This window comes from Panicum virgatum, chromosome 1N (assembly GCF_016808335.1).
Source record: "Panicum virgatum strain AP13 chromosome 1N, P.virgatum_v5, whole genome shotgun sequence".
Taxonomy (NCBI): domain Eukaryota; kingdom Viridiplantae; phylum Streptophyta; class Magnoliopsida; order Poales; family Poaceae; genus Panicum; species Panicum virgatum.
The window spans coordinates 49913799-49938936 of record NC_053145.1 but is presented as its reverse complement, the minus strand read 5'-3'; the positions used below and the strand labels follow the sequence as shown (position 1 = coordinate 49938936).

Here is a 25138-nt window from a genome sequence, read left to right as displayed (position 1 = left end):
CTGGATGGGCTTGGATCCCGGCAAAATGCGGAGCTCGTGCTCGACGGCTTCCAGGCAAAAGTGTCCTTGTTGGCGCAGAGGAAGTCGACGAGCGCGTGTTCCTATTTGGCTGGCAGCTGGGAGCCGATCCGCACCGTCTTGGTTGGGTCGGCGTTGTCGACTGTGACCGACTTGGTCTCGTCGGTTGAGATGAAGGCCGGTGCCTGGCTAGGCTTGCCAGGGTCAGGGCGGCACTCGGCGGTGGTGGCGCGAAGCTGGCCGAGCTCAGCAGAGTACGTAGGCCTGTTCGAATGAGCCGCTCACGGTGATGACATCGTTTGGGCCTGGCAGCTTGAGCTTGAGGTAGGTGTAGTTGGGCACCGCCATGAACTTGGCGAAGGCGGGGCGCCCAAGAATGGCATGATATACCCCCTTCCAGTCCACCACCTCGAACGTGAGGGTCTCGGTGCGGAAGTTGGATTTGCTGCCAAACGTGACCGGTAAGTCGATGTTGCCGACTGGGTATGCTTTCATGCCCGGCAGGATGCCATAGAAGGGGAAGAGGGATTCTCGCAAGCAGGCTCGTGGGATTTACATGGCTTCCAAAGTGTCAACGTAGAGGATGTTGAGGCTGCTACCCTCGTCCATCAGCACCTTGGACAGACGCATGTTGCTGACGACGGGATCAACGATGAGGGTATAACTCCTGGGTCGAGGGAAGTTTGCCGGATGGTCGTCCTGATTGAAAATAATAGGTGTGGACGCCCACTTCAACTTTCTAGGAATGGAACTTGCGGCAGCACATACCTCGTGGAGCCGTACCTTTTGCAGTCGCGTGGAGCACTCGTCCTCCAAGCCGCCGATGATCACCAAGCACCGATCCACGTCCGGGAACTCTCCTTCCGCCGGCTTCCCTTTGTCCTGGTCGGCGTCGGGCCCCTTGTCGCGGCCGTCGCTGTCGGTCCTGGCTGTCCGTCGGAGGAGGCGCTTCATCATATCACAATCCTTGAACTTGTGGTTCACTAGATAGCCATGGTTGGTGCATGGCTTTTCCAGGAGCTGGTTGAAGTGGTCGTTTCTCGGCGGACGCTTGTCTTGGTGCTCGGTCGCCGCGACCTCGCCGGCGGTGGGAGGTCGACGGTTCTTCTTGTTCTTCCTGTCCTTGTGGCTCGAGGAGGGCCTGTCGCGGTCACGCCGCTTTTCTTTCGCCGCGTGCTGGTCGCGTTCGAAAACGGCCCCGACCGCCTCCTCGCCGGAGGCATGGTTGGTGGCGATCTCCAGGAGCTCGTGCGTAGTGCGCGGCTTCTGGCACCCAAGTTTGTGGACCAGGGTCTTGCAATGCGTCCTGCTGAGGAACGCGCCGATGACGTCGGCGTCGATGATGTCGGCGTCGACGACGCCCAGCAGTGAGTTGCACTACTTGGAGAAGCGCGAGATGTAGTCGCGCAGGGACTCGCCGGGCTCCTATTTGCAGTTCTTGAGGTCCCAAGATTTGCTAGGACGTACGTACGTGCCTTGGAAGTTGCTGATGAACACTTTTCGAAGATCTGCCCAGCTACCGATGGAGTCGGCGGGCAAGAAATCCAGCCAGGCGCGGACGTTCTCTCCCAAGCATATAGGGAGGTACTGGATGATGAAGCAGTCATCGCTTGCTGAAGCGTCCCCTCATAAGAGAAGACTCAAATGTGACACAAATATCAGTCACAGGAGGCTGATAACACATTTATTACATCAGATGGTACATCACCGTACAACTCTACGCGGAAGTGGGCAGTGAAGCGCCACTATCGCGAGGACAACAACTACAACCCAGACAAGAACATGAAGCACGAAGAGGTCATCAGAGTCTTGCGCCATACGAAGCTTAGTGACCCTATCCACAGGCAAGGTTGGGTGCAGAACGGAACCCCTACTCAATGTCCTCGGGAACAAAGTCTGGATCTTCCTCTGTAAAAATTAAGTAAGGGTTGAGTACAAACATACATGCATAGGATGGATCAAGGATAAGGCTAGGGTTTTATTTGCGGAAAGCTAATTTTTCATGCATGGGTTTATTTGATAGAAAAGGGTTTTCCAAAGCGATTATCTTGTACAGAGTACACGTAGAGTTGATCCACACAGGATCCCAGTTTATAAGTTGCTACCGGACTCCCCGTTCGACGTAGCACACGGCACAGCTGCCGGACACTTTCCAAAATAACTCACGCCAACCCATCCATTCCCAGAAGAAATACTAGTTGTGTGACCAAACCATAACTCGCCCAGTACTGTGGGCACGACTATTCGAATAGATTTTATACTCTACAGAGGTGTGCAACTTTACCCACAAGTAGGGTACCACAGCTCGATCATTGTAGTGTCGGTGCAGATCCCAACAAAACCATTACCCACCTTAACTAGACCTGACTAGCCACCACGGAATCCACCAAGGGGCCATTGACCTATCTCCGAGATTTAACCAGGGCATAAGTCACACAGAGCTTATCCCTTTTCCTTAGTCACCCGTTGCTCTCAACTCTCCTGATGGCTATCAGACTAACTAGTGGGGTTTATGCTAAGCCGTTGCCATATACAACGGTCGAGTGGTTTGCACGATGGTAAAATTAGGCAAGATGACACATCAACTCGGTCCTTAATTGTGACAAGATGGATATCTCCCAACCCTGCTCAACCACACAAGTATGAGCACGCCTTTTGGCAATTCACACAGAAGTGCCATCAATCTCGTCCTTCTTTTGGTTTCCAAAATTTTTCACATTTTCCCTTCCCACACACTCACACATTTTTCTTTTATAAAACAAGTTGTACCACGTTCAAGGTCCTAAGTGTTCTAGCAGTGATTAACATCCAAATAAAATAGATCATATTTAGACGTTAATCTAGGTGGTCAAGGAATGGTCATAACAAATCAAGGGGTGGCTATCCAACAGGGTTTTAGCAGCAAAACAACATGCAATTTTAAAAACAGGTCAATAGGTTATGTTTATAAAACTGGGGCAAAATATGAATCAAAGGATGAGATTGAACTTGCCGTTCACAAAGCCTTCCGGGAAGTCCTGATCGAGGTACTGTCCTTCGGGTTTGGGGTTGTGGTACTGGTCCTCGCTCACTTGCTCGCAGTACTGCTCGTTGACGGGTTCTCCCTCGTTCACACCATGATCTACGACGCATACAAACAAGCACACAATAAAGAAAAAGAAATAAAGGTTTTATCGTTGAGCTCAAATCGGAAACAATTAAGATATGGAGATAGAAGTAATATTTTTGGGTGGTTTTCTAATGGCACGGCCAAAATCATGTTAGAGATGGCGTGGTCGAATTTCAGGTCAATCGGAGAATGTTTGGCTCATGAAATGATAGGTTAAAGGAGTGGTCAGGGGCTAAACCGGGGTTTAGGGGCCTCTTTGTAAATATTTTAATATGGCAAGGGCTTGATTGTAATTTTTGGAAACATTGGGGTCACTCTGGAAAGGTGTAGGGGTCTAGGTGTAATTATTTTGTATAGTGGAAGGGTCATTTCTTAAATAGGAAAAACTGGGAGGGCTTCTTTGGAAAAGAACATAGAGAGGAGGGGCTCTTAATGGAAAAGGGAAAAGGGCAGGGGGGGGGTCTGGGCAAATTTTCCCTTCTTCTACCTCCCATTTCCCATGAAACAGGGGAGGGGATCGGTGCGCCGGCAGCGGCCTGGGAGCCCGGGGGCGGCCAAGGAGGCGGGGGAGAGCTTGAGGGGGTTCGATTCCCCCACTTGCTTCGGCCGGAGGCGGCCTTCGGAGGCGTGGCCATGGTGGCCGGCGATGTTGGCCGGATGTGGACGTGGAGGCGGCACTGCGGGTCTGGGGCGGAGCTACGGCAGCCGCGGTGGTGGTCGTGGGGGTGGGGAGATCCTATTGCGCCCCTTACCTTGGGCGGAGATGGCGCGAGGAGGCCGGGCCACGGCGGCCGGCGGAGGCGGGCGGCAATGGTGGTGGCGACGGCGCTGGAAAGCTGGAGGGAAGGGCTAGAGGTGGCGAGCGAGTTGTAGAGCTCGGGGGCACGGCGAAGGGCCTCTTTATAGGCATCCCGGGCGGCCATTAATGGCGCTCGGCGTCGCGGAGCGGCGGCGCGGGCGGCGAGGCCGGCACAGGACGATGAGATGGCTCGGGCAGGGCCGAGCGGCGCGCCGGGCACTGCAGGCGCGTGGGTGCAGTGCGCGCGTGCAGCGCGTGCGAGCACAGGAGCGGCCGGCGGCGAAGACGGGGCGCCGTACGTGGCTTTGCGGGCGGGAGGCTCGCCGGGGCAGCACGAGCGACGAGACGAGCAGGAAGGGGCAGTGGCGCGTAGCGGTGGTGAAGTGATGGTGCGGAAGAGGTAGGGCCCGGTCGGTGTAAGGGGGCACGGCGGCGTCGAGCTGAGAGCTCGACGTATGCCCGCGCATCTTCTGCTCGAGCGGCCGCGCGGTCGATGTCGGCGTGGTGCCTCGCCTGCTGCCGGCCTCAGATCATGATGTGCGCGTCGTAGTTGGGACCGACGCGGTCGTGAATCGGTGGCCTTGGCGGGAGAGGAGCGGACGCTGCCGCCGGGGCTTGTGCGCCGCTCACGTCGGCCTGCCGTGCAGGTGGGTGCGCTACACTTCGGATGGCACCAGCCCACTGTGGCTCGCGCCGCCAGCGAGACGCGAGGCAGCGGCCTGCCGGCGATGCAGCAAGGAGCTCTCTGCCTGCTAGACGGCGGCGAGTTCCACCAAGTTCCTCACCTGGTGGTGAAGGTCCCTTTGGGCCAGATCCTCCGGCTCTGGCAGCGTCTGCAGGAGGATCGCGGCCGCTGCGATGTTCTGGCCCGCACGGAACCCTTGTGGGAGTTGCATGCGGGCGTCGTTGATGATGTCGTGGTTGACCCTGAGTGCGCGCTGACGCGCGGAACCCACGGGATTTATCCCTTTTGACCCGGAGGGGGCCCGCGGGGGCTGTTCCACGGGCGGAGGTGTCTGTTGGCGATGGAGGAGACCTTCGCCATGGGCTTGCGCGTTGGCGAGCGCGCGCTCGTGGTGGTCCGTTGGGGTGTGCGTCTGCTCGGACGGCACCACCTCCAGCGGCGGGTCGGCATCGGTCATGGCGCACATGCGCGGCGGCGCGGATGTTCCCTCCAGGCGGCTGTCCCCCATGCTAGAGGAATCACTCAGGGGATCCTCGAAGCACAGGAGGTCCTGGACAGAGTCAGGGTAGCTCTCCGTCATGCCCACGAACTGCGACGCGGGCTGGATCCCTTGGGTAGCCTTGAGCACCTCTCGAGCGTAGACGCTCGCGGCATTGCGTAGGCCGAACGGGAGTCGTTCTGAGAACGAGCGGGGCATCGGGAGCGGAGGCCCGCCCGTGAGCTGTCGAGAGACGTTGGCCAGAGAAAAGAGGACCAAGTTGACGTCCACGACGGCGGGGTTGGAGGCCATCATGAGCGCGATGCGGCGAAGCACCGCGCGGGTTGGCTGTGATGGCCTGCGCTTCTTGATGCGCCAGCGAACTGATCGTCGACGCCTCATGTCGCGAGGCTTGGTGGGAGCAGAGGGCTCCTCCGTGTCCGCCAGGGCGGCTTCTTCCTCATGGAGGTGTAGTGCATCGAGCTGGTCAGTGACGAACTCCAGGTTTCCGAACTGGATGGTCTGGGAAGGCGGGAATGGTGGAGGCGCCCACAATCCGTCGCGGGGGATCGAGGGAAACTCCAGGGAGCCAAAACGGATCATCTCGCCGCGGCTCACCGCCAGAGCGGCGAATGGGGTGATCGAAACCATCTGATTGCCGAAGCAGTGAACGCACAAAGCGCTCCCCACGGACGGCGCCAAAACTGTCACTGCGGGAAATGGGCAACTACAAAACTACTCGATTGCTCGTTTGTTGTGCGCTTGATCAGATATGGTCTAGCACGCAAAGACTCGAGGATTTAGACTGGTTCAGGCCTGAAATGCCCTACGTCCAGTATGGGGGGGTGTTCTCGCTCTATTGCTCTCGAGCCCGGGTGCTCAAAGTTTAGAGGGGAGCTTACAAGCTGGTCAAGCAGTGTCGAACCCGTGGGAGTTCAACCCCTTTCCTACGTGGGGGGCTTTTCCTTTATAGTCCAAGGTGGGGCCCCCATTTACATATATCTAGCGCTGTGTCTTGACACCGCCGGGGTGCAATTCGTCCTTGTCAGTCGTTGGGGCCCGCTCGGTCGGTCGGGAGTGGGCAGGCTTGGTCCTGGCGATCTTCTGGGGCAAGGGATGATCCTGGCGATCTTCTTGGGCGGCGCCCCCCCCCCGGTGTTGTCTCATCCTGGCTCAGTCGGGGCGGTGCGACCATTCGGACGGTCGTTCGGGGGTCTCCTCCAGTCTTGTCCACCGAAACCCGTGTTCCTTACCCGCGGGTCTATCTTACGTAGCTCTGTCACCGGACAGTGCACCTGGTGAGGGGTGTCTTACCGAGGCCTGCCCGGTGGTGTCCGGTCACACTCGCTGGCGTAATGAGGTGGTGCACAGAGGCAACCATCATTGCGGCGAGGGGAGGCAGCGTCTGCGGACGCCCCTCCTGTTGTGTCGCGGGGCCCGCGCGAGCGGCGCTGTCCCCTTGTCAGGGAGTCCTACTGGCTTAGCCCTTGCCGCAAGATAAGGATGGCTGGTGTCTCGGGGCTTGCACAGAGCCTGTCTTGGTCGGCACGCCTGTCAGGAGGCACGGCGCCCTTGGAGCGCACGTCCCGGGTCACCGGCATGGCTCTGACCCGGGGTGCTAGGTCGGGGGGGGGGGGGGCGTCACGTGTCCCGGGAGGTCGGGCTCCCGAACCCGTTGGCTTAGCAGCGAAGGCAGCTCCCCGCGCGGGTTAGCGGGCCATCCCGTTCTTGGCCCAATAGGTTTGCTGGGCCTTCTTTTACATGAGTCGGGCCCGTTAGAGGTCCTGGGTTTGTATCCCTGTCAAATTGTCTAATACTAAAGAAAGAAAAAAGAGATGCAATGTTTAATATCTGTACTAGCGCTACGAAAATATTTTGAATGCAAATGAAACAACCAAAAGTAATTTTCGTTTATAAAGAAGTGCTAAATGTTTTTTATTGATGTTTCGATGTGCACATATTGTTTTACTATGAGAATTAAAATTCTTCACAATAAAAGTAATTTCACATATTGCAACAAGGGATTGTAGACCTAAATCAGAACAAAGAATATATATGTAGACCTATTTTTTTGTGATTGTAGTTTAAATTTTGAATATGAACGCAGCAGAACGTCAGTGTATGAATAAGTCTTACTGAATTCAATTGAAACCGATGTAAAGGTTGTTTACTTAAAAAATAATAGAAAGTTTACTTAAAGGTTGTTTACTTACCAATTATTCTTACTTTCATAATGATGTAAAGGTTGTTTACTTAAAAAATAATAGAAAGTTTTTGTGTACATGTTTGAATGCAATGTGGCTCTAGGAAACTTGGTGCATCAGCTGCCTGCACATATGGCTTAATGTGGGATGCGATGGCTGCCAGCCATGTAATTTTACATTTTACAGGTAGAGTGGAATGTGGATTAGCACCAAAATCAGTGTAATTTATGTGTAACAAGCATAAATGTTACAAAGTTATGGTCCATTATTGGCATACTTCCTGTTAGTTGCATTCAACTGATTGAGATTTTTAACAATTGTTGAAAGACACCGACACTACACTGGTGCTGTGAAAAATTCAGGCGCTAGCTGCTCCTCTGGCCGGCCGGATCCGGTTCTCCTGGAGGTTCCTCTTTCCGTGCTGTTGTTTTCTTCAACAGCGACGGCTTTGTGCCTGGCCGTGCTGCTCTGGTGGGCGACTTCCTTGGTGGTGCGGTCTGGGCTCCTATGCTTTCCCTCTGCGAAGGGGTGGAAGCTTCCAGTCATCCCCGTGGTGGGGTGGGGATTCGTCCTCCTAGTTGGATTTGATGTCCTCAGTGGCGCTCCTCATCTGGCGTCGGAGGTGTGGATCCTCTCGGCTTTTCGAGTTCCTGGGTGGTCTCTGCTTTCTTCTTCTTCATTCTTGGTGTTTGGGCTGATGGTGATGCAGGAGCTCTACGCTGGAGCACATGGGTGCTTGAGGGCGAGCAGATTGGCCAAATCGTGGGGTCTGACAGCTGATGATCTCTTCTCGAGGATGGCTTGCAGCTTTACCATGCCTGGTGTCCGATCTCCGGTTTGGAAGGTGAAGGTTTGTGGCGTGGTGCTCTGGTGCATAGCTTCGTGGCGGCGTCGGCTGGTCCTGAGGTTGAAGAAGAATAATAGGGTCCTTTGTGTAACTTCCAGGTTTCTCGAGGTCCTTTGTGTAACAAATGGGTGTACTGTGATGGGAGTTTTCTTTTAATATATGGTCCACCCTTTCTCGCAAAAAAAAATCGTGAAGTAGTTTAACGGAGAGGGGTTGATAATCAAAGATGATGGGAGACTTAAACTGCATAAACGGCACCGAGCTTGAAGCTTCCGACAACACCCGTTTCCGATTCTGACGGAAATTGCTCAATTAATTTTTTGATGTTGATTTCAACGTGCCCGCGTTAGAAGCTTTTAGATCCTATTGATTCACCTTGGCATAAAGGCTTCTCTCTCTGCCTACATGCCACTATCTCAACGAATGACGTCTTCGCCAACTTGCCTCTTATGTCCGCCACTTAGGGTAGGGTTAATAACCCAGCCGGCTGGCCGGCGGCATGCACTGCCATGCGCTAGCTTTGGCGCCAGCAGCAGGTTGGAAGCCAGCGCCTAGGTCTAGCCAGGCCCATGAGCAGAGGTCAGAGCATCCCTTCCGGCTGGCGGTAAGCAAGACGCCCACTTTCTTCTCTCTCCTCTTCTCTCTCCTCTACATAGGATTCAACCTATTTGCAGCCCACTATAATACTTGCTCTTATGTTGGCCGGTTTGTTGACCCAACTATTCCTTAATGTTCGTCGACAACCAAATCCAACATAATGAGCCACAATCTAATAATTGGAATTTTTGTTTGACAAGTGTTTTCAAATATTGAACTCCAATCCTTAGTTCACATATACTAGATATATCATTTCAATGTCTTTCGTTCCTTTTCACTTCATATACTTATTATAAACCCATCCAGCATATTTTTCATACTCTTGCAGTTTAATTTGTTCAGGTTAATAAAACTATTTATACAAATTTTAGTTATATCTTGTTGAGTTCTGATTGATGAAATCAGACCAAGTTTTTTTTTAAAAAAAACTAAGAATGCCCTTATGTTTGGTAAAACTCAAGCTGGATAATTTTAACCCCTACTCTCTCCCTCCTGTGTGGGCCGTGTCTCGTTCCGTTCCGGGTTCGGCCATCGCAATTCGCAAAACTGCAAAAATTCCCCACCTCCCGGCTCTTCAGTCGAGCGAGCTCGAACCTAGCACTCGGGCGGCCGCCGCACCGCTCCCCCCCCCCCCCCCCCCCCCCCCCACACACACACACACATGGCGTCCCTCTTCAAGGTACGGATCCCGGAACCCTAACTCCCCTCGGCCCCGGTTCCCCTCGCGCCGCCGTGCTCACGCGGCTTCCTGCAGGACCCGAGCAAGCTGTCGGCGTACAGGGACCGGCGGTTCCCGGGGACGCAGGAGGAGTACGAGGCGGCGCTGCAGGCGTCGACGACGGTGTACATCGGGAACATGTCCTTCTACACCACGGAGGAGCAGGCCTACGAGCTCTTCTCCCGCGCCGGCGAGATCAAGAAGATCATCATGGGGCTCGACAAGAACTCCAAGACCCCCTGCGGCTTCTGCTTCGTACTGTGCGCGGCTCCTCCCCCTTCCTTGATACCTTGCGTTTCATTTAGGGACCGAAGACCTCGCCCTAGTTTAATTAGAACTGAACAGTTATTCTGTCTGGATGTAGTTTCATGCAATTGGATGATCGTAGATGGCTTTCTAATTCTTTTTATGTATTGATTTGATTTTTCAGTGTAATAATGTGAGCTGCTCACTGATGAGTGGTTATAGGACAGTGCCTTATGGAATTTTAGTGCTCTCAGGAACGTGTGAGATGTCCTAGAATAGGAGCAGAGAAGTGCGCTATCTCAGTCTGCTATGCCATATGATGTTGCAGTAGGTTTAATGGAGATCAGGTGCAGCTTGTCTGCTGGGGTTGAATATTGCGTGCTTGGTTCTCGGTGACATATTTACCTATGTACAATGGTGTAAAAAAAATGTTCTTTCATTACCTTTTAATTGTTTGCTTGTTTTTATGTACTCTGTTTTAGTGCAGCGTCAACTTGTGCATTGTGTAGAGTGTGATTTACTATATTCATTTTTTATGCGAGTTGGGATTTAGACATATGCTGTGCAAATTAGTGACTTTCGGTGGCTATTTGGTATGTATACTGGTGTTTGTGTCACAGCTATTTTCTTTGCTGGGATGTGAGTTCATGTACACTGATACATAGCTAGATCTGCTCCCTGTACGTGTAAAATTTCCTTAAGATTTGATTGGGTTGTTAACGTGCAATGGTGTTTGATGGCTTAGTGTGAGGTAACGAGGGTTATGGCAAGGAATACAGCATTATATATATTGAAATCTTGTTAGACTGCTCATGTTAGTTTGATGTTGTCGATGAGTGTCACTCTATATTCATAGGATGAAATTATGCATTTGTCTTTAACTGAAGCCTAGTGTGAGGTAACAAGGGTTACGACAAGGAATACAGCATTATATATATTGAAATCTTGTTAAACTGCTCATATTTTGTAATCTGTACACAGTTAACATTTTTTCTCTGTTGAAAAGTCTATCTTTTTTTGTTTCCATGTTAGTTTGATGTTGTCGATGAGTGTCACTCTATATTCATAGGATGAAATTATGCATTTATCTTTAACTGAAGCCTAGTTTATTGAATGTACAATGAAAACTTTAATGTCTTCAGTCTGCCTTGTTCTAGATAAACTAACTGTCCTGTTAGGTTCCTAGAAGTAACACATCATCCATCAATTTGACATTGTATATGCATGTATTCATATTCTCATATCTATGCACTGCAAGTGATCTGTTTGGAATACCACATTTGTCTAGTTTGATTGTTTGAGTCAGTTGTGATGTTCCCAGTTATATTTGTTATAGTCATGCTTATCCTATACGTTTTCATCTTTGGTTCCCAGGTACTACTCCAGGGAGGATGCTGAAGATGCTGTCAAATATATTAGCGGAACAATGCTTGATGATCGTCCAATCCGTGTTGATTTTGATTGGGGCTTTGAAGAAGGCAGGCAGTGGGGCCGTGGACGGAGTGGCGGTCAAGTATTGCCTTGATCTTATCAGTAACAAAATGTATATATGAGCTTCTACGTGCTTTATGCTGATATTGTTTGTTTCTTTCATAGGTCAGAGATGAGTACCGGACAGATTATGATCCAGATATCCTTTTGATACTATGCAATTACAGTTTATTCCATTCTTATTTGGCCTATATTATGTCATATTGATATCAGTAGATTTACCCCTTGATTTTCCCCTAAATTTAGCCATAAAACTACACATTGTGCAGTACCTTCTTTTCCACTTACTGGTGCAATATGGTGTACCTTTACACATTCCTTTCTTTCTACAACTTCGCTCAAGTATTCCCAAGCTTCCTTAATGAATCAAACGAAGAGGTGGTTATGGTAAGATGGTTCAGAAGGAGCTAGAAGCACAAAGAGAATTAGTTGACTATGGTGGATCTTTTCAACCAAATGCTCCACCTCCATGTAAGTCTGGTGGAATTTCTGAAACAGTCTTACTGCTTTGCTTGATTCGACATGGAATGTTTGCTGGAATATCTGAAATAGTTTTACTACTTTTCTATTCTGTTACATCATCTCACTGTTGCATAGCATTCTTTACATAGTCCAATCTCTCTCTTTTATCGTAGTGACATCCACTAGCTGGCCACTTCAACCCTTTTTATGTTTATATATATATTGCTCTTTTACGAAGAAATGTGATATATTGTATACTTTCGCAAGCTGGGGTGTTTGGTTTCTTGATATTGATGATTCAATCCTCTCTGGATGTTCCGCAATAGTTCTGATCCTTAGTTGGCTAGTCATGGTAATTAAGTAGATTTTCTCACTGTATTCCAATCTCTAAATAAGGTTTAACCAGAGAATATGTTAGAATTTACATAAAGCTGACTATTTTTGTTTCAATGTCAGACGAGAGAGGCGAACGCAAGAGAGGATATGGAGACTCGTACAGGAATGACAGAGGAGGTAACACATTAAACTTATTCTCATGTTTATGTTTTTTTTTCCAATCAACTTACGACTGTCACCAGATTACCAACGGAAACGCTACCGGAATGATGATCGGCCTGCGGCTGAGGGGTCCAGGAGAGCGCCTGACTCAGATCAAGCGGTACTAGCAATGCTGCTGCTTGTTTTTATCATCCAATGTCCTACCCCCTTGGTATGCTTCGTGGACCTGAGATATTGATAAAGCACTCTGGTTCATTTACAGGAGAAGAATCCTAGGTTCCGAGAGAAAGGCGACTCTGATGAGGAAGACGACGACTATGACAAGAGGCGCCGTCGCTGAACCTGTGGAACAATTGTTGCTTGCATGCAGTTGTTCTGATGCCCAGTTACTGCAGAAGAATTGACAAAATGCACCAGTATCTGTTTCACCTTGCTGTACAACAGACTATGACTTCTTGTTGGGCCGATCCTCCGTCTCATGCCCTTACCATGTGGTAATCAGCATTTGCATAGGTTTTCCATGGGATGATACTGATTCAAGTACGAGATTCTGTGCTAACCGTTGAAACCAAAAGAAGTTAGCACTAATTTTCTACTGAACCCTTGAATTGTTGTCGCCTCCGTGTTGCATCAAGTGGAGGCGGTTTGGGTCCCTCTGCATTTGGGTCACTGACGTGTGGGGCTTGGACCATGCGTCAGTGGCTGGGGCAAAAGTCAGAGAAGACTATCCCTCGTTTGTGGCACTGTGCTTGTGCTTCAGCCACCCTCGCCGTCTCCCGGAATAAGCAGGTCGTGGTATTTCGACGGCTGCCATGGTTTGTTGGTATCAGAAAGGAATTTACATGGTTTGTTGGTATCAAAAAGGAATATACATCATGAGAAATATTTGATTTAAGTAAAATTACACCGGAATTTAAAATAACCAGCTGCAGTTTCGAATTCATTCTTAATTTCCCATGATCGAAGCGTCGATCTCCTCCACCAGAAACTACACGCTACAGAACGAGGCCTGTGTTGAGAGCCCGAGACGGCGGCGGCGTCCGCGCTCGGGGCCTCGTCGCCTCCCTCGGTCCTCCTCGCCCCAACAGTAGTAATCGTACACCACCGGCACCGGCGCGTGGCAGTAGGGGCACGACCGCCTCATGGACGTCCAGCGGTTGAGGCAGCTGCGGTGGAACGGGTGGCCGCACGGCGGGGTCACGAACGTGGCGGCGCTCACCACGTACTCCGCGTAGCAGATGGCGCACTCCCCGGTGGCCGCGCCGTCCGGCACCTCCCCGCCCTCGCCCTCGCGCTCATCGTACTCGTCCACAGCGTCGGCGATCCTCCCGGGCGCGACGACCTCCACTAAGGATGAAAACGGACGGAAAAAATCCCGTCCCGTCCCGTCCCATCCCGCCCGTATTTTTATATTTATTCCGGCTGTTTTTATATTTATGGAAAAATACGAAAATGAGACGGGAAGCAGGAGAAGGTATATCCCGCCCGTATTTGCGGGATCCCGTTTTTAGCCGAAATAATTCCGTATTTTTTCTGTATTTATAAAATCCGGAAAAAAATAAATAGGCACACCATATATCTACTCATATTTCTCAACATCAATACATATTCCTCAACATTAATACATATATTTCACGGTTTAATCGTAGAAAACAAGAAATATTGATCATATTTTTGAAAAATAACTTGTGTAAAGGAGTGTCTAGTGTTATATTCATACAAAATGAGTGGTGATTAAATACTAATGCATTTCGGTAGATTTTTCGGTTCCCGTCTGTTTCCGTAACTGTTATATCCTGTTTCCGCTCCCGTACCCAGCTATTCCGCTCCCGCTCCCGTTTTCCGTAATAAAAAACGAAAACGGAAATGGTTGAGGAATTTTCCCGCCCGTTCCCGTTCTTTTCATCCCTAACCTCCACGGTGATCGCCACCGCCCACCGCCTTCAAGAAGTACGATGGTATGTGGGTCCCACGTCTCAGGTGGAAGAAATCCTTCAGACATCATAGCCCGGAGGAACACCAACAACAAACAAAGCGGCCCCAGATCGCAAATTGGCGCAGGATACAGAGGTGATCTCGTCACAATCGGATACGAGTCTGTAACCATATTCCTTGACACAAATTACTCAAGAACAGATCAGGGTGCCACAGTAAGGTATACACCAGAATTTGAAGATGAAGATTCAGGCATCGTCAGTCTCACTGGGGGCGCCCTGTTGGGAAGTATCAGTTGCGACAGCTAAGCGATCAGGAGAGCGGCTTCGCACGGGTGGCAGGGTCTTCCTCGTGCTCGACCCACATCATGAAGACGTAACCAAGACACCACAGCAGCACATACTGGAGCGGGACCCAGCACAGGAGCGCGGCAAGGCTGAGCATGCTCCCGACATACTGGGGGTCCTTGATGTAGCCAAAGGGAAACTCTGTCACCCACGGGATCTTCTTCCCTAATCGAACGCCGTAGTAGGTGCCAGACTCGCCAAGCAGCTGGTACACCCTGAAAAGAAACAAAAGGTTTCAGGGGGGCAAGAGCAATTAACCAAGCAACCTTTGTACAATGATGAGGTAAAATGGATTAACATTGAGTACACTGTTTTACTGGTTACAGGTCTGTAAAGTTTTAGTAACAACTCCAGCGAGAAATGGTTGCTAGGTAACCAGATAATTCAAAACATTTGGTGGCCAATCTGAGAACATAGCAGAACCTACCACATATGTTAATCAGAATGCACTATGATATTTCACACGTCCTCACACTACTATAGAATAGAGCAGACCAACAATCACACTACTATCCTCATGTGGTACAGTTATATCGAAGACGACAAAAACAATGTGTATAAAGTGATCAGGATATTCTTTGTGGTAGTTCAAACAGCAAGATTTTTCTGCTACTTGGTTACCATTATGTAACTAATCATACGGTTGAAATTCTGTTTCATCTTTGTTACCATTAGCCAGCCACCTATTCTACAAGTTCTGTGACCATAATGGCCGGACTACGAGCTTTGCAAGCAAAAACATCTATCTACTAGTGCCTAATCCATGGTGCTATCCACCTCTGACCTAATCATTTAATAGTTCACTTCGGCACCGCCACACACTCTCACCATTATCCAGCTTGTGTGTGCTCAATATAGCATAGTACTTGATTTCATCTGCATTCTATCAAAAAAAAATCATCTTCCTAGTCAGCAGTGGCAATTCAAACTTCAGGCCAGGAATTTCCACATGTACTGAATCATCAAGCGATGAATCCAACTTATATTAGAATTGGTTGGCATTAACCTCCTTGTTGGAAAAATATACAACGAGGCCATCCATATGCACTCAAAGACCAAAATTTATTATCATCTGTTACAACAATTAGTTGCTGAGTCCCGCATCTTGCAGCATATTATTACAACAATTTCAAGGCTTATCAACCACTTAACAAAGATAAAATTTTATAACAAGAACCTGACAATGCAGACAGCACCATGTCACATGCGATTAGTAATAACACGAAGACAAGGAGAATTTCACGAGATGGGATTCCGTTAGTGTACCTTTGTTGGAATTCCTCTTACATCATTCAAAGAGCATGAAAACATTATTTCACATGCTTACTATGAACTTAGTTGCTGTTTTTACCGGTACACCTAAACCCGTGCTGGTAAAAGGGAGCACATGATAACCGTTTGCCTAAACCACTTTTCTATTGATTCATTTGTGGTTAGTTTCAAAATCATACATACCAGAGATTAATCACCTGATGATATTCTCCGGTACAAAATTGACAGAGAGATTAATGGTTGCAGGCTCAGACTTAAGTAATAAATAATACCCCCTAAATCAGTGACCTCCAACTCCTATATAACTAAAAATCATAGAATTTCTTGATACCCCCTACACCCACAAAGTTCAGCTCTGATCTATCATTCTGAATTTCTTGATAGCCACCAGCTCCCTTCATATCATCTACTATCTAGTAGTCCCAACAGTTAGTGATTCAGTGATTCAGTCAACAAAGGTGACAATGTAGTGATTCCGAATAGCATGCAACTTTGCGTAAACGGGAACTCTTGCAAAACCGTTGAGATTCCAAAATCCTGCAGCTACTGCTTAACGCGGGATGAATCACGTATGGCGTCTGGCTAACTGGGTACGGCACACGGCAAGGCAGCAGGAGAGGGGCCCAACCGGTTACTCACTTGAAGTTGAGGTACTGGCCGACGGCGAGGAGGACGGGGCAGTAGAGCGGCGGGGGCCAGGAGAAGGAGGCCACGGAGGCGAGGGCCAGGAGCTGGAGCGCCTTGAGGGCGTGGGAGACCTGCGCCATGCGGCGGCACGGGTCGGCGCCGCGGCCGCACAGGTCCACCCACCGCTGCGGGTGGGTCCACAGCGCGTAGTAGAAGGGGAACGGCAGCAGCACGCCCACGGCCGCCGCCGCCGCCGCCATGGAGACCATCTCGCGGGACGGGGGCCAGGGATTGAGGCGCGGGGGCTTAAGCAGGCAAGGTGCTCGACGGTTTTGCCCGAAGGGGAGGGGGCTTTTCTATTTGCAGTGTTGGAGTACGGGGAGAGGCGATCTGGGACTCGCAACAGCAGATGAATGCGTTCAACAATAGAGATGTTTTTGTGGATGAAGTGAGAACATTTTAAGATGGATGGGAACATTTTTGTGGATGTTACGTAAGATTTTTTTTGTTACATAAGAGATTGCATATGTTGTATGTCCAGCACACCAGGCAACAAATTTGCAACAGCAAGTGAAACCAAATTGAAGGCATAATTTAGCATAATCATCTCTGCGATAACTACAGCCATCGATCTTCAAATGCTGGTGGTCTGAAAAGCTAACGGGAATTGTATAAGAGAAGAAAAGGGGCTATCAGAATCAGAAGGAAAAAAAAGGCGAAGCAAAATTATTGTAGTGACCAGGGCAGCAAAACCATGAGGGGGACATGGTGGGCTGTGGACTTGTGGTTAAAGAAATTAGCAGAACCTAAGCAGAACCTCGTTTCCTTGCCATGGTTCAGCACTTTTAACAAGTACATCACAGGGGGTAAACTGATTACAAGCACAAAACCACTTGACGGTCAGGTGTTTGAACTTTGCTTTTACTCGTTTTTTAACCCGAGGTTACTATGATAAAGTACCAGTACCAATCCAGTAACTAGTGAACTGAGAGATTGATACTAGGAAATAAATAGCCAAACCCAAAATCACGAACCTGCAACATGATGTAGCCTCATATCGCAATAAGTGCTAACATCCAACAGAAAAATTCAAATGCAGAACTTGAACATTGCAAATTTCCATCATTGGTACCAGTTCACAAGCAGAAAAAGGGTACTCAGGCTTAGCTACAGATAAGACCCTACCCCCACAGAACTCTGAAACTGCAACACACTGGCACACAGAACTACAAAATTTAGATGATGCCGATCTTGTTGGCCACATCAAGGGCATCATAGTCTGGTGTAAGCTTCACGTAAGCCTTCTTCTTGCCATCAGGCCTATGAAACAAGAAATGAATCAGATTATCAGTCAAGACCCAGCAACTGGGAATCTCGCAAAAGATGCAAGTCAGATAAATTACCTGATCAGAGTGTTGACCTTCTTCGCCTGGATGTCATACATCTTCTTAACAGCTGCCTTGATCTTCTTCTTGTCCGCCTTGAGGTCGACGATGAAGACAAGGGTGTTGTTGTCTTCAATCTTCTTCATTGCAGACTCGGTCGTAAGTGGGTATTTGAGGATTTGGTACTGATCAAGCTTGTTCCTCCCAGGTGCACTGACTCTTGGGTACTTGGGGTCCCTTGGCTTCTTGAGGGTCTTCGGCCTGTGAAATGTCACAGATGTGCGGATCTTCTTGGTCTTCCTCTTGGTGGATCCAGACTTAACAGCCTTGGCAACCTTCAAGGCTTGAGCCTTGCTATCAGCCTTTTTCGGGGGAGCTAGACAATTAAAAAACAAAAGATGAGAAGTTTCAGATTAGAACAGCAGGCGCGTCCAGTAATAAACAAAGCATCCAGCAAACAAAGAAAAATAGAGTACACAATATTTCAAGAACTGCGGCGAGATTGCAGTATTCCAAACACATTGCAAGAAGCATACAAATTAAATTGCTTCTACAAAACTAGTTGAGACAGCAAACCATTCTTAAGTAAACAAATGTGACTAACTCATATGTAGAAGTTAGAACACAAAGACAGAACAATAATTTAGGACAATAACAAAGGCCAATAAGAATTTCTACCTTTAGGCGCCATTGTAGTTTCAGGTTGCTCAACCTGCACATGGAGGAATACCAGAGAGAACTTTAGGAAACAGAAACAAGCAAAAGAATGCAACATTAAATTATTAGCAGATGAGGCATTTGAACTAGCTTATGAAAACTAGGAAACACAGCTTTCAATTTAATAATCTCTATATACGATTTCGGCAACAAAAGGTGAGCGAGAAGATAAGACCGGACAGCTAACAAGAAGAAATAAATGGACGGCAGCAAAAGCATGTGGACAGAACATCGCAGCATATGTTTCATGTCAGCAGACAACAGCTGCTACCTGCCACTATCGGAGCACTGTGTAGACTATGTTCTGTGGCCGAGCCACCACGCACTGACCTCCCCTCAAGTCTCTTTGGCTGCTGGCTGGGACCAAAGTCCACCGGCCACCGCCACCCACTGGTCAGCATAGCAAACGCCAGGGTGACATAGCATAGCAGCAGAGCTGCATTGGATTCCCTTTCCATTAACGACGTCGACGGGTCTCCACAGGAAACAAACAGGTCTCCAGCCGCAGCAAGGCAACTGAGTGAGAGAGAGAAAGAGGAGACAGGTGTATATTTACGTGATATTAGGTTACATGGATATTGATCCGAGATCCACGAGTTCGAATTATCTTCAGGTTCAACGTACGCGATACGAAATAAATTTCAAGCGAATTTATTTCTAAGAGAGAAAAAACCTTGATACCTTACACAACCGACCTGCCATAATACTGTAAAACTCTATTCTTGTAACGAAAAAAAGTACAAACCCTATAGGAATAGGTCATTTCTAATACTCACACTACTTAAATGAATAAAATACCACAGCAACACAATATCCTATTCTTCTAAAACATAATATCATACAACCGTTCTTCTATGGCTTCTCATGCTATCTCCACAATTAATAACGCACCATATTTTAATATAGCCCTTCTTTGAAGAAAATACCATCGCGTCTACTATTTGCCAAATCTCATGATTGAAACTCAAGTTTTCATCATTTCACAATTACAGAAAGCTTCCGGCTAATTATACTCCACCCTCCCCAATAAATAATTTTACCCCTCCTTTCACAAAAAAATATCATAGTTCCATTTCAATATTAAAATAATATATTACCTAAACAATAGCATCACGATAATAGAGTGCCCAAAATATATACGAAGCGCAACAACGGGCTTTAGACCAGGACAACTCCATGAAAATAACGAAGCAGCAGATTTGCCTTACCTGTGTTGATTAAAAAAAATTGTACACTTACCTACATACAAAATTACTACCTGCAGGAACTAAAGTCTGAACCAACTACAGTACTACGACACAAATAAACACATGTACTACGAAACACACCGCATCAACAACTCAAATGGCCCGTCCACTGGGCACACACGGCAACACCGCGACCATTTCTAAAGATACACATCATGTTGCTGGTATTAGCTTTGGTACTTGATAAACAAATAACTAGTCACTCGTCCCATATACATTTGTTTGTTTCATCAATGATCAATCAGATTGCCCAGGCTGAATCTATGGTTTCATCAACAACAGGCCATCAACTAAACATTAGTACATTAGTACTACCCCTACCCAATATGCTCTAAATACTAAATATATAGTGATGAGCCCGCTGTGAGCAACAATAATAAAATTCCTGACCAGACCATCTAATTAACGTGTCGAGCTTCCAACTGATAATCTACACTAACCAGCATTCAACAGGGTTTGAGATGCCAGTAAAGCACCCATACAGCTGATCAGCAAGCATAAAGGCCTGCCCAATGCAAAATCTAACTAACTTTAAGATCACCATACACAGTATGTGATCCCTCGGTAATCACAATAATAATCCCCCACACTGTATGCGATCCATCTAATAAGCCCCTGTCCAGAGCAACAAGGGCGCAACACCAGCTGCCTGCTGCACTTGTTCACCAACTTACGGAACAGCCTCCCTGGACCCGGACCAAGACTCAATTCCATCCCACCAGAACAGTAAAATTACAAGACTAGCTTCGCGGATCATAAAGATGTGCAACACCCAACACAGCCATAGCCTAAATGGAAGGCACAGGAATCGAAATCATTTACTAGTCACACTGTTCCTACAAGGACCAAAAGCTAAACCGCAGAGGCAACAATCATGCAAGACCAGAGCAGGGCCCTCTTACCATCTCACCGCGAAACAGAATCAAAGAGTGGATCTGGAAAATAAAACAACGACGCAGCTGAGGATATGAGGACGGCGGGCATGGCACGCGGAGACTCACCTCGACGGACGGCTGGACCGCGAGGTGGGCGAAAGAGGAGGCGGCGGCGCGGGAGAGGAGAGGCAAAGCTAGGGTTTGGCCCGGCGCAAGGCAGCGTTGGTTCTAAGGGCGGCCTCTGGAGCGAGGGTTTCCTTCCTGGCCGTTGGATCTTACGTGTTACTAACGTCTCGGTTAAGCCGTGGCCGTCCGATGCTACAGGGTTTTCCAACCTAGCGTCGCCCTGTGGACGCAGCGGGCCCCAAAAAGCACTGAAGATGACCGAAATTTAAATGACAGGGTAGTGCTCCTACTGTTTTTCAAAAAATAAAAGAAGAAGATGATGATAACAGAAATTTGGTAGCATTTCAAGTGCAAACCGAAGGCCTGATGCCGGAACATAGGGCTTTGCAGGTTTGGCTGTGTTTAGATCATTTGACCAAAAGCTTTGAGAAGGAAATCTTGCTAATTTGGAGTATTAAATAAAATCTATTTAAAAAACATTTTACATGGATGGATTGTAAATCGCGAGACAAATATAATGAGTCTAATTAATCCATAATTAGTTCATAATTAGCGGATGGTTACTATATCATCACTGTTGCAAAACATGAATTAAATAGGATCATTAGATTCATCTCGAGATTTACAACTCATCCGTGCAAAATAAAGTGATCTTCCTGTCTAAACACAGATTTCAATTTAATAATAAACCTATTCGAACAACAGCTTTGATCATAAGTATAAAGACCGCTACAACCACCAGCAAATGATGTAAACGGGACGAAACAAATCATTTCAAATTTCTGACCATTTCATGCTTATCTCCGTGTAAGTAAATCAAGGTTTAAACAAATTATCTTTCCTTGCGGTTTGTAAATGTAATGTCTAACAGAACTTACATGTAATATAAACAGACACCTAAACTTGCCTACCCCGAAACTAAATGGAATCCTAGAAGGTATAAGATTAGCCACTAGTCCATTAGCATATGCTTGATGGTGAGATAGGTTCTAGAATTGTGAAAACAAAAAATACTACACCCAAGTCTACCGATCAAATAACATGTTGAGAAAGCAGAAATTCCCACGGGCAACTGCGAGCAATAAGGGAAACTCTACAGGCAACACAGTCAATACACGATTCACCTAAACAGAAACAGAACCACGTAGAGATCTAGCAGCAAACTGCAATCACAAGCACAATCTCTAATAGAAACGGGCAACAAATCCGCGACACCATGTATAGACTACGCTCGCTAAGATTTGGCTGATCAACACGATGGAAAGACGTGAAATGTGACGATGAAGGAGACGGGGAACCGAAGGCGGAGGGGAGTCCCTGCTGGGGGATGCGGAGCGACACCCCGTGGAGCGGATCCCCGCGGAGACCCGACCCGAAAACTAACGGGGACGGGGCAAAAAATGCCCCGGTGGGGAAGCGGGGCGGGGCCCCAAACTGTAACGGGTGAAGACGGGGATCATTTTCTCCCCTCGGGGTCGTGACGGGCGTCTTTTTATTTTTATATTTTTCAAAAATATTTTTTATAGAAATATATTTTCGATTTCACAATTTACAGTTTTATACTCATACCGTCCGGCAGGGGGGCGGCAGGCTCCCCCGCACTGTATAAAAGGTTTCTCTCCACCCTCTCCCCATTTGCTTCCCACGACATCCAGAGAGAGAGGGAGAGAGGAGGGGTGAGGTAGGGAGTTGTAACGGTGAAGCCCTGCCGGATTTTGGATCTGAACAGCAGGTAATAAATATTTGTCAACTTTCTCGATCTAAATTTTTTGTATGTTTAATTCTATAATTAGTGTATGCAACAGTAATGATATTTTAACGATTTAAATAATGTTTTTAATATAATTTAGGTAGAATTAAGATTAGTTTTTAGAAAAACCAATTAGGTTTACCAACCAATTTTGTGGTATTGATTAGCAACATTCAGATAAATTGTAGAAAATGCAGAAAAATTTAGAAAATGTTAGAAAAATATATTAATAAAAATATATTGTACAGGAAATGCTAGAAAATGTTAGAAAAATTTATGAAAATTTAAGATAAATTGTAGAAAATGCATAAAAATTATAGAAAATGTTAGAAAAATATATTTATAAAAATGTATTGTACAAAAATTGTAGGAAATGCTAGAAAATACTAGAAAAGTTTATGAAAATTTCAGATAAATTGTAGAAAATGTTAGAAAAATAAATTTATAAAAATTAATTATACAAAAATTGTAGGAAATGCATGAAAATGCTAGAAAAATTATATGAAAATTTCAGATAAATTGTAGAAAATACAGAAAACTTATATTTTTTTTGTGTTAGGTATGGCCGAAGATACGCCAGCTCTACTTGACGGAGTCATAGACTCGTCGCACCGGTTCTTCCTTTCAGTGGTTCAGCGCGTGAAACTTAACGTGCTGCGTCCACGTCCACCAGCGGAGTTTATTTCTGTTGACCCACGATGGGTGCCCAGGTGATATGTCGTCGGATTATATTTCTAAGAATATGTTTGTTTCGTATACGTTTCGTACATAATGTACTTACCTTTGATCGTTCTATTTTTCAGGTTGAGTGAGGCTAGTCTTCTTACTATAGGTCGTCTTGCTGAGAGTGGTTCAGTAAAGCTGGACATGTCTCTACTGACGGCTCTGGTTGATAGATGGAGGCCTGAGACACACACCTTCTACCTCCCTTGTGGGGAGATGACACCGACCCTACAGAACGTTGCGATGCTGCTGGGTCTTTCTATCAGTGGGGATGCCGTAGGGCCTCGCGTTGTCCCGCCTACGTGGTTGGACAATCTAGAAGAGCGTTTTGCAAATATTGACATCGCGATTGATGTAGAGGAGCACCCAAAAGCAACAGGGCCTGCCAAGTCATGGATCCTGCAGTTCCAGGTACATACCTTGTTTTGTTACGATTAATGTTAGAGTTATGCTTTTGACTAGTGCAGTTATGGTTTTATTTTATAATTGATCTCGTACTCATAAATGTTCATCTTTTCTATGCAGCCCGACAATTTGGCACATGATGCTGATGAGGATAGCGTCACTCGATCCCTTGAGGCATACCTGTTGTGGTTGTTTGGATACATAATGTTCAACAACTCACACGGGGCCTATGTGGATAGGGTGCTTGTGCCTTACGCACAGGAGATCGCAGAGGCAGCTGTGGAGGAAATGACTCAATACAGTTAGGGTTCAGCGGTACTTGCAGCCACGTACCGTGGCCTCTGCAAGGCATCGGTGCAAAATAAGCACAATGCAATTCTTACAGGATGTCCGATTCTGCTACAGCTTTGGTCGTACAAGAGGATAACAATTGGTCGCCCGATTGTCGACCACTCACCGTATAAGCTGGATATGTACGGTGACACCGAGGACGATAAGCCCACCATGGGGACTCTCTGGTACGCTCGTCAGGTACGAAAATGACTGCTACTCGTACTATTCTATTGGCAATTCTGTTGCTTTGTTTGACCATCTTTGTATTTCTTATTGGTACATATTATTATTAATTTTGTGTAGAAGAGTTGGGCCCACGTACAGTCTCGTCGGGCCTATCCTGAATTTGTGGCTGAGTTTGATCGGTTAACACCTGAAGACGTCGTGTGGGAGCCCTACTCCGAGTTGGCTATAAACACTCGTGCACCGATCGGGATATCTTCGGTTTGCTTTCAGGACCAGGCCTTTTGGATGACAACTACAGCGTTGGTGTACGACGTTTACATTGAGGCTCACTGCCCGGATAGAGTCAGGAGACAGTTCGGTCAAAGGCAGTTGTATCCTGTGCCGTCAGCATTGGATCGGGTCGAACGCCATGACCACAGGTAAGAATTCATATGTCATTTCAGTGACTATGCATTGTATAGTTAACTAATCATATTTGACTAAATTGTTTTCAATATTTAGTTTGTCGAGGACTGGTCAACTCTTCTCCAACATGTGGGTGACAAGGGTGCAGCCTTGGGTCGATGGCTGGGACCAGGCAGAGGAGAACGTGGCGCTTGCGACCCCTGCACACACGGAGGCTTCGTACAGGACGTACCTGAGCTGGTACCAGCCTCAGACTCATTGCCGCTTGATATAAGCTGACATGCAACCACAGCCATATGTTGCGACACCACAGGATGGCTACGCACGACATAGGGATGAGGCATTAGCTGGGGCGGTGAGTCAAAGTTATCATCGCTTTTCAAATACTTTGGATTACAGTGTTAATGTCTTTCTTTTTCTTGCTTGCAGTTTGAAATGTGCAGGTTGATGGACGTAGATGCCAGGGCGAATTTGATGAGGATTCAAGCGGGATCTATGATGGATAGGAATGAGCAAGAGTCGGCCTGGACCCGAGTTTCACAAAGAGCCAATTCCATGCTTGAAGCCTTTGGTAGCCGGACATCGTACGAGGACTCGTACGGTTCGTCTCAAGCCTCGACCTCGTTTCCTTGTGGTCCCACACAGCAGCAGCC

At 47.6% G+C, this 25138-nt stretch overlaps 4 protein-coding genes across 5 annotated transcripts; 2 read left to right on the top strand and 2 right to left on the bottom strand.

Annotated features, from left to right (window-relative positions):
* The first annotated feature begins 9231 nt into the window (after nucleotides 1-9231).
* Nucleotides 9232-12760, top strand: LOC120656417 (nuclear cap-binding protein subunit 2). 2 transcript variants are annotated; one of them, XM_039934494.1, is made up of 8 exons: nucleotides 9232-9416; nucleotides 9492-9715; nucleotides 11076-11214; nucleotides 11298-11331; nucleotides 11565-11663; nucleotides 12111-12167; nucleotides 12233-12312; nucleotides 12415-12760. In XM_039934494.1, the coding sequence occupies exons 1-8, from the start codon at nucleotides 9399-9401 to the stop codon at nucleotides 12490-12492; spliced, it is 729 nt and encodes a 242-aa protein (XP_039790428.1). In that variant the 5' UTR covers nucleotides 9232-9398; the 3' UTR covers nucleotides 12493-12760. The 2 variants fall into 2 exon arrangements, with proteins under 2 accessions (XP_039790428.1, XP_039790427.1); XM_039934493.1 differs by having other exon boundaries at nucleotides 9324-9416; nucleotides 12111-12312.
* A 1419-nt stretch (nucleotides 12761-14179) lies between these two features.
* Nucleotides 14180-16784, bottom strand: LOC120656414 (phosphatidyl-N-methylethanolamine N-methyltransferase-like). Its single transcript, XM_039934491.1, has 2 exons — nucleotides 16346-16784; nucleotides 14180-14649 (listed from the first exon to the last, which is right to left on the bottom strand). The coding sequence occupies exons 1-2, from the start codon at nucleotides 16600-16602 to the stop codon at nucleotides 14400-14402; spliced, it is 507 nt and encodes a 168-aa protein (XP_039790425.1). The 5' UTR covers nucleotides 16603-16784; the 3' UTR covers nucleotides 14180-14399.
* Nucleotides 16785-17415: 631 nt separating this feature from the next.
* On the bottom strand, nucleotides 17416-20824 carry LOC120656416 (60S ribosomal protein L23a-like). The gene is made up of 4 exons (XM_039934492.1): nucleotides 20684-20824; nucleotides 18397-18430; nucleotides 17737-18094; nucleotides 17416-17653 (listed from the first exon to the last, which is right to left on the bottom strand). The coding sequence occupies exons 2-4, from the start codon at nucleotides 18407-18409 to the stop codon at nucleotides 17569-17571; spliced, it is 456 nt and encodes a 151-aa protein (XP_039790426.1). The 5' UTR covers nucleotides 18410-18430; nucleotides 20684-20824; the 3' UTR covers nucleotides 17416-17568.
* Nucleotides 20825-23397: 2573 nt separating this feature from the next.
* LOC120654147 (protein MAIN-LIKE 1-like) lies at nucleotides 23398-24793 on the top strand. The gene is made up of 4 exons (XM_039931703.1): nucleotides 23398-23567; nucleotides 23682-24092; nucleotides 24198-24499; nucleotides 24582-24793. The coding sequence occupies exons 2-4, from the start codon at nucleotides 24033-24035 to the stop codon at nucleotides 24757-24759; spliced, it is 540 nt and encodes a 179-aa protein (XP_039787637.1). The 5' UTR covers nucleotides 23398-23567; nucleotides 23682-24032; the 3' UTR covers nucleotides 24760-24793.
* The last annotated feature ends 345 nt before the right edge of the window (nucleotides 24794-25138 follow it).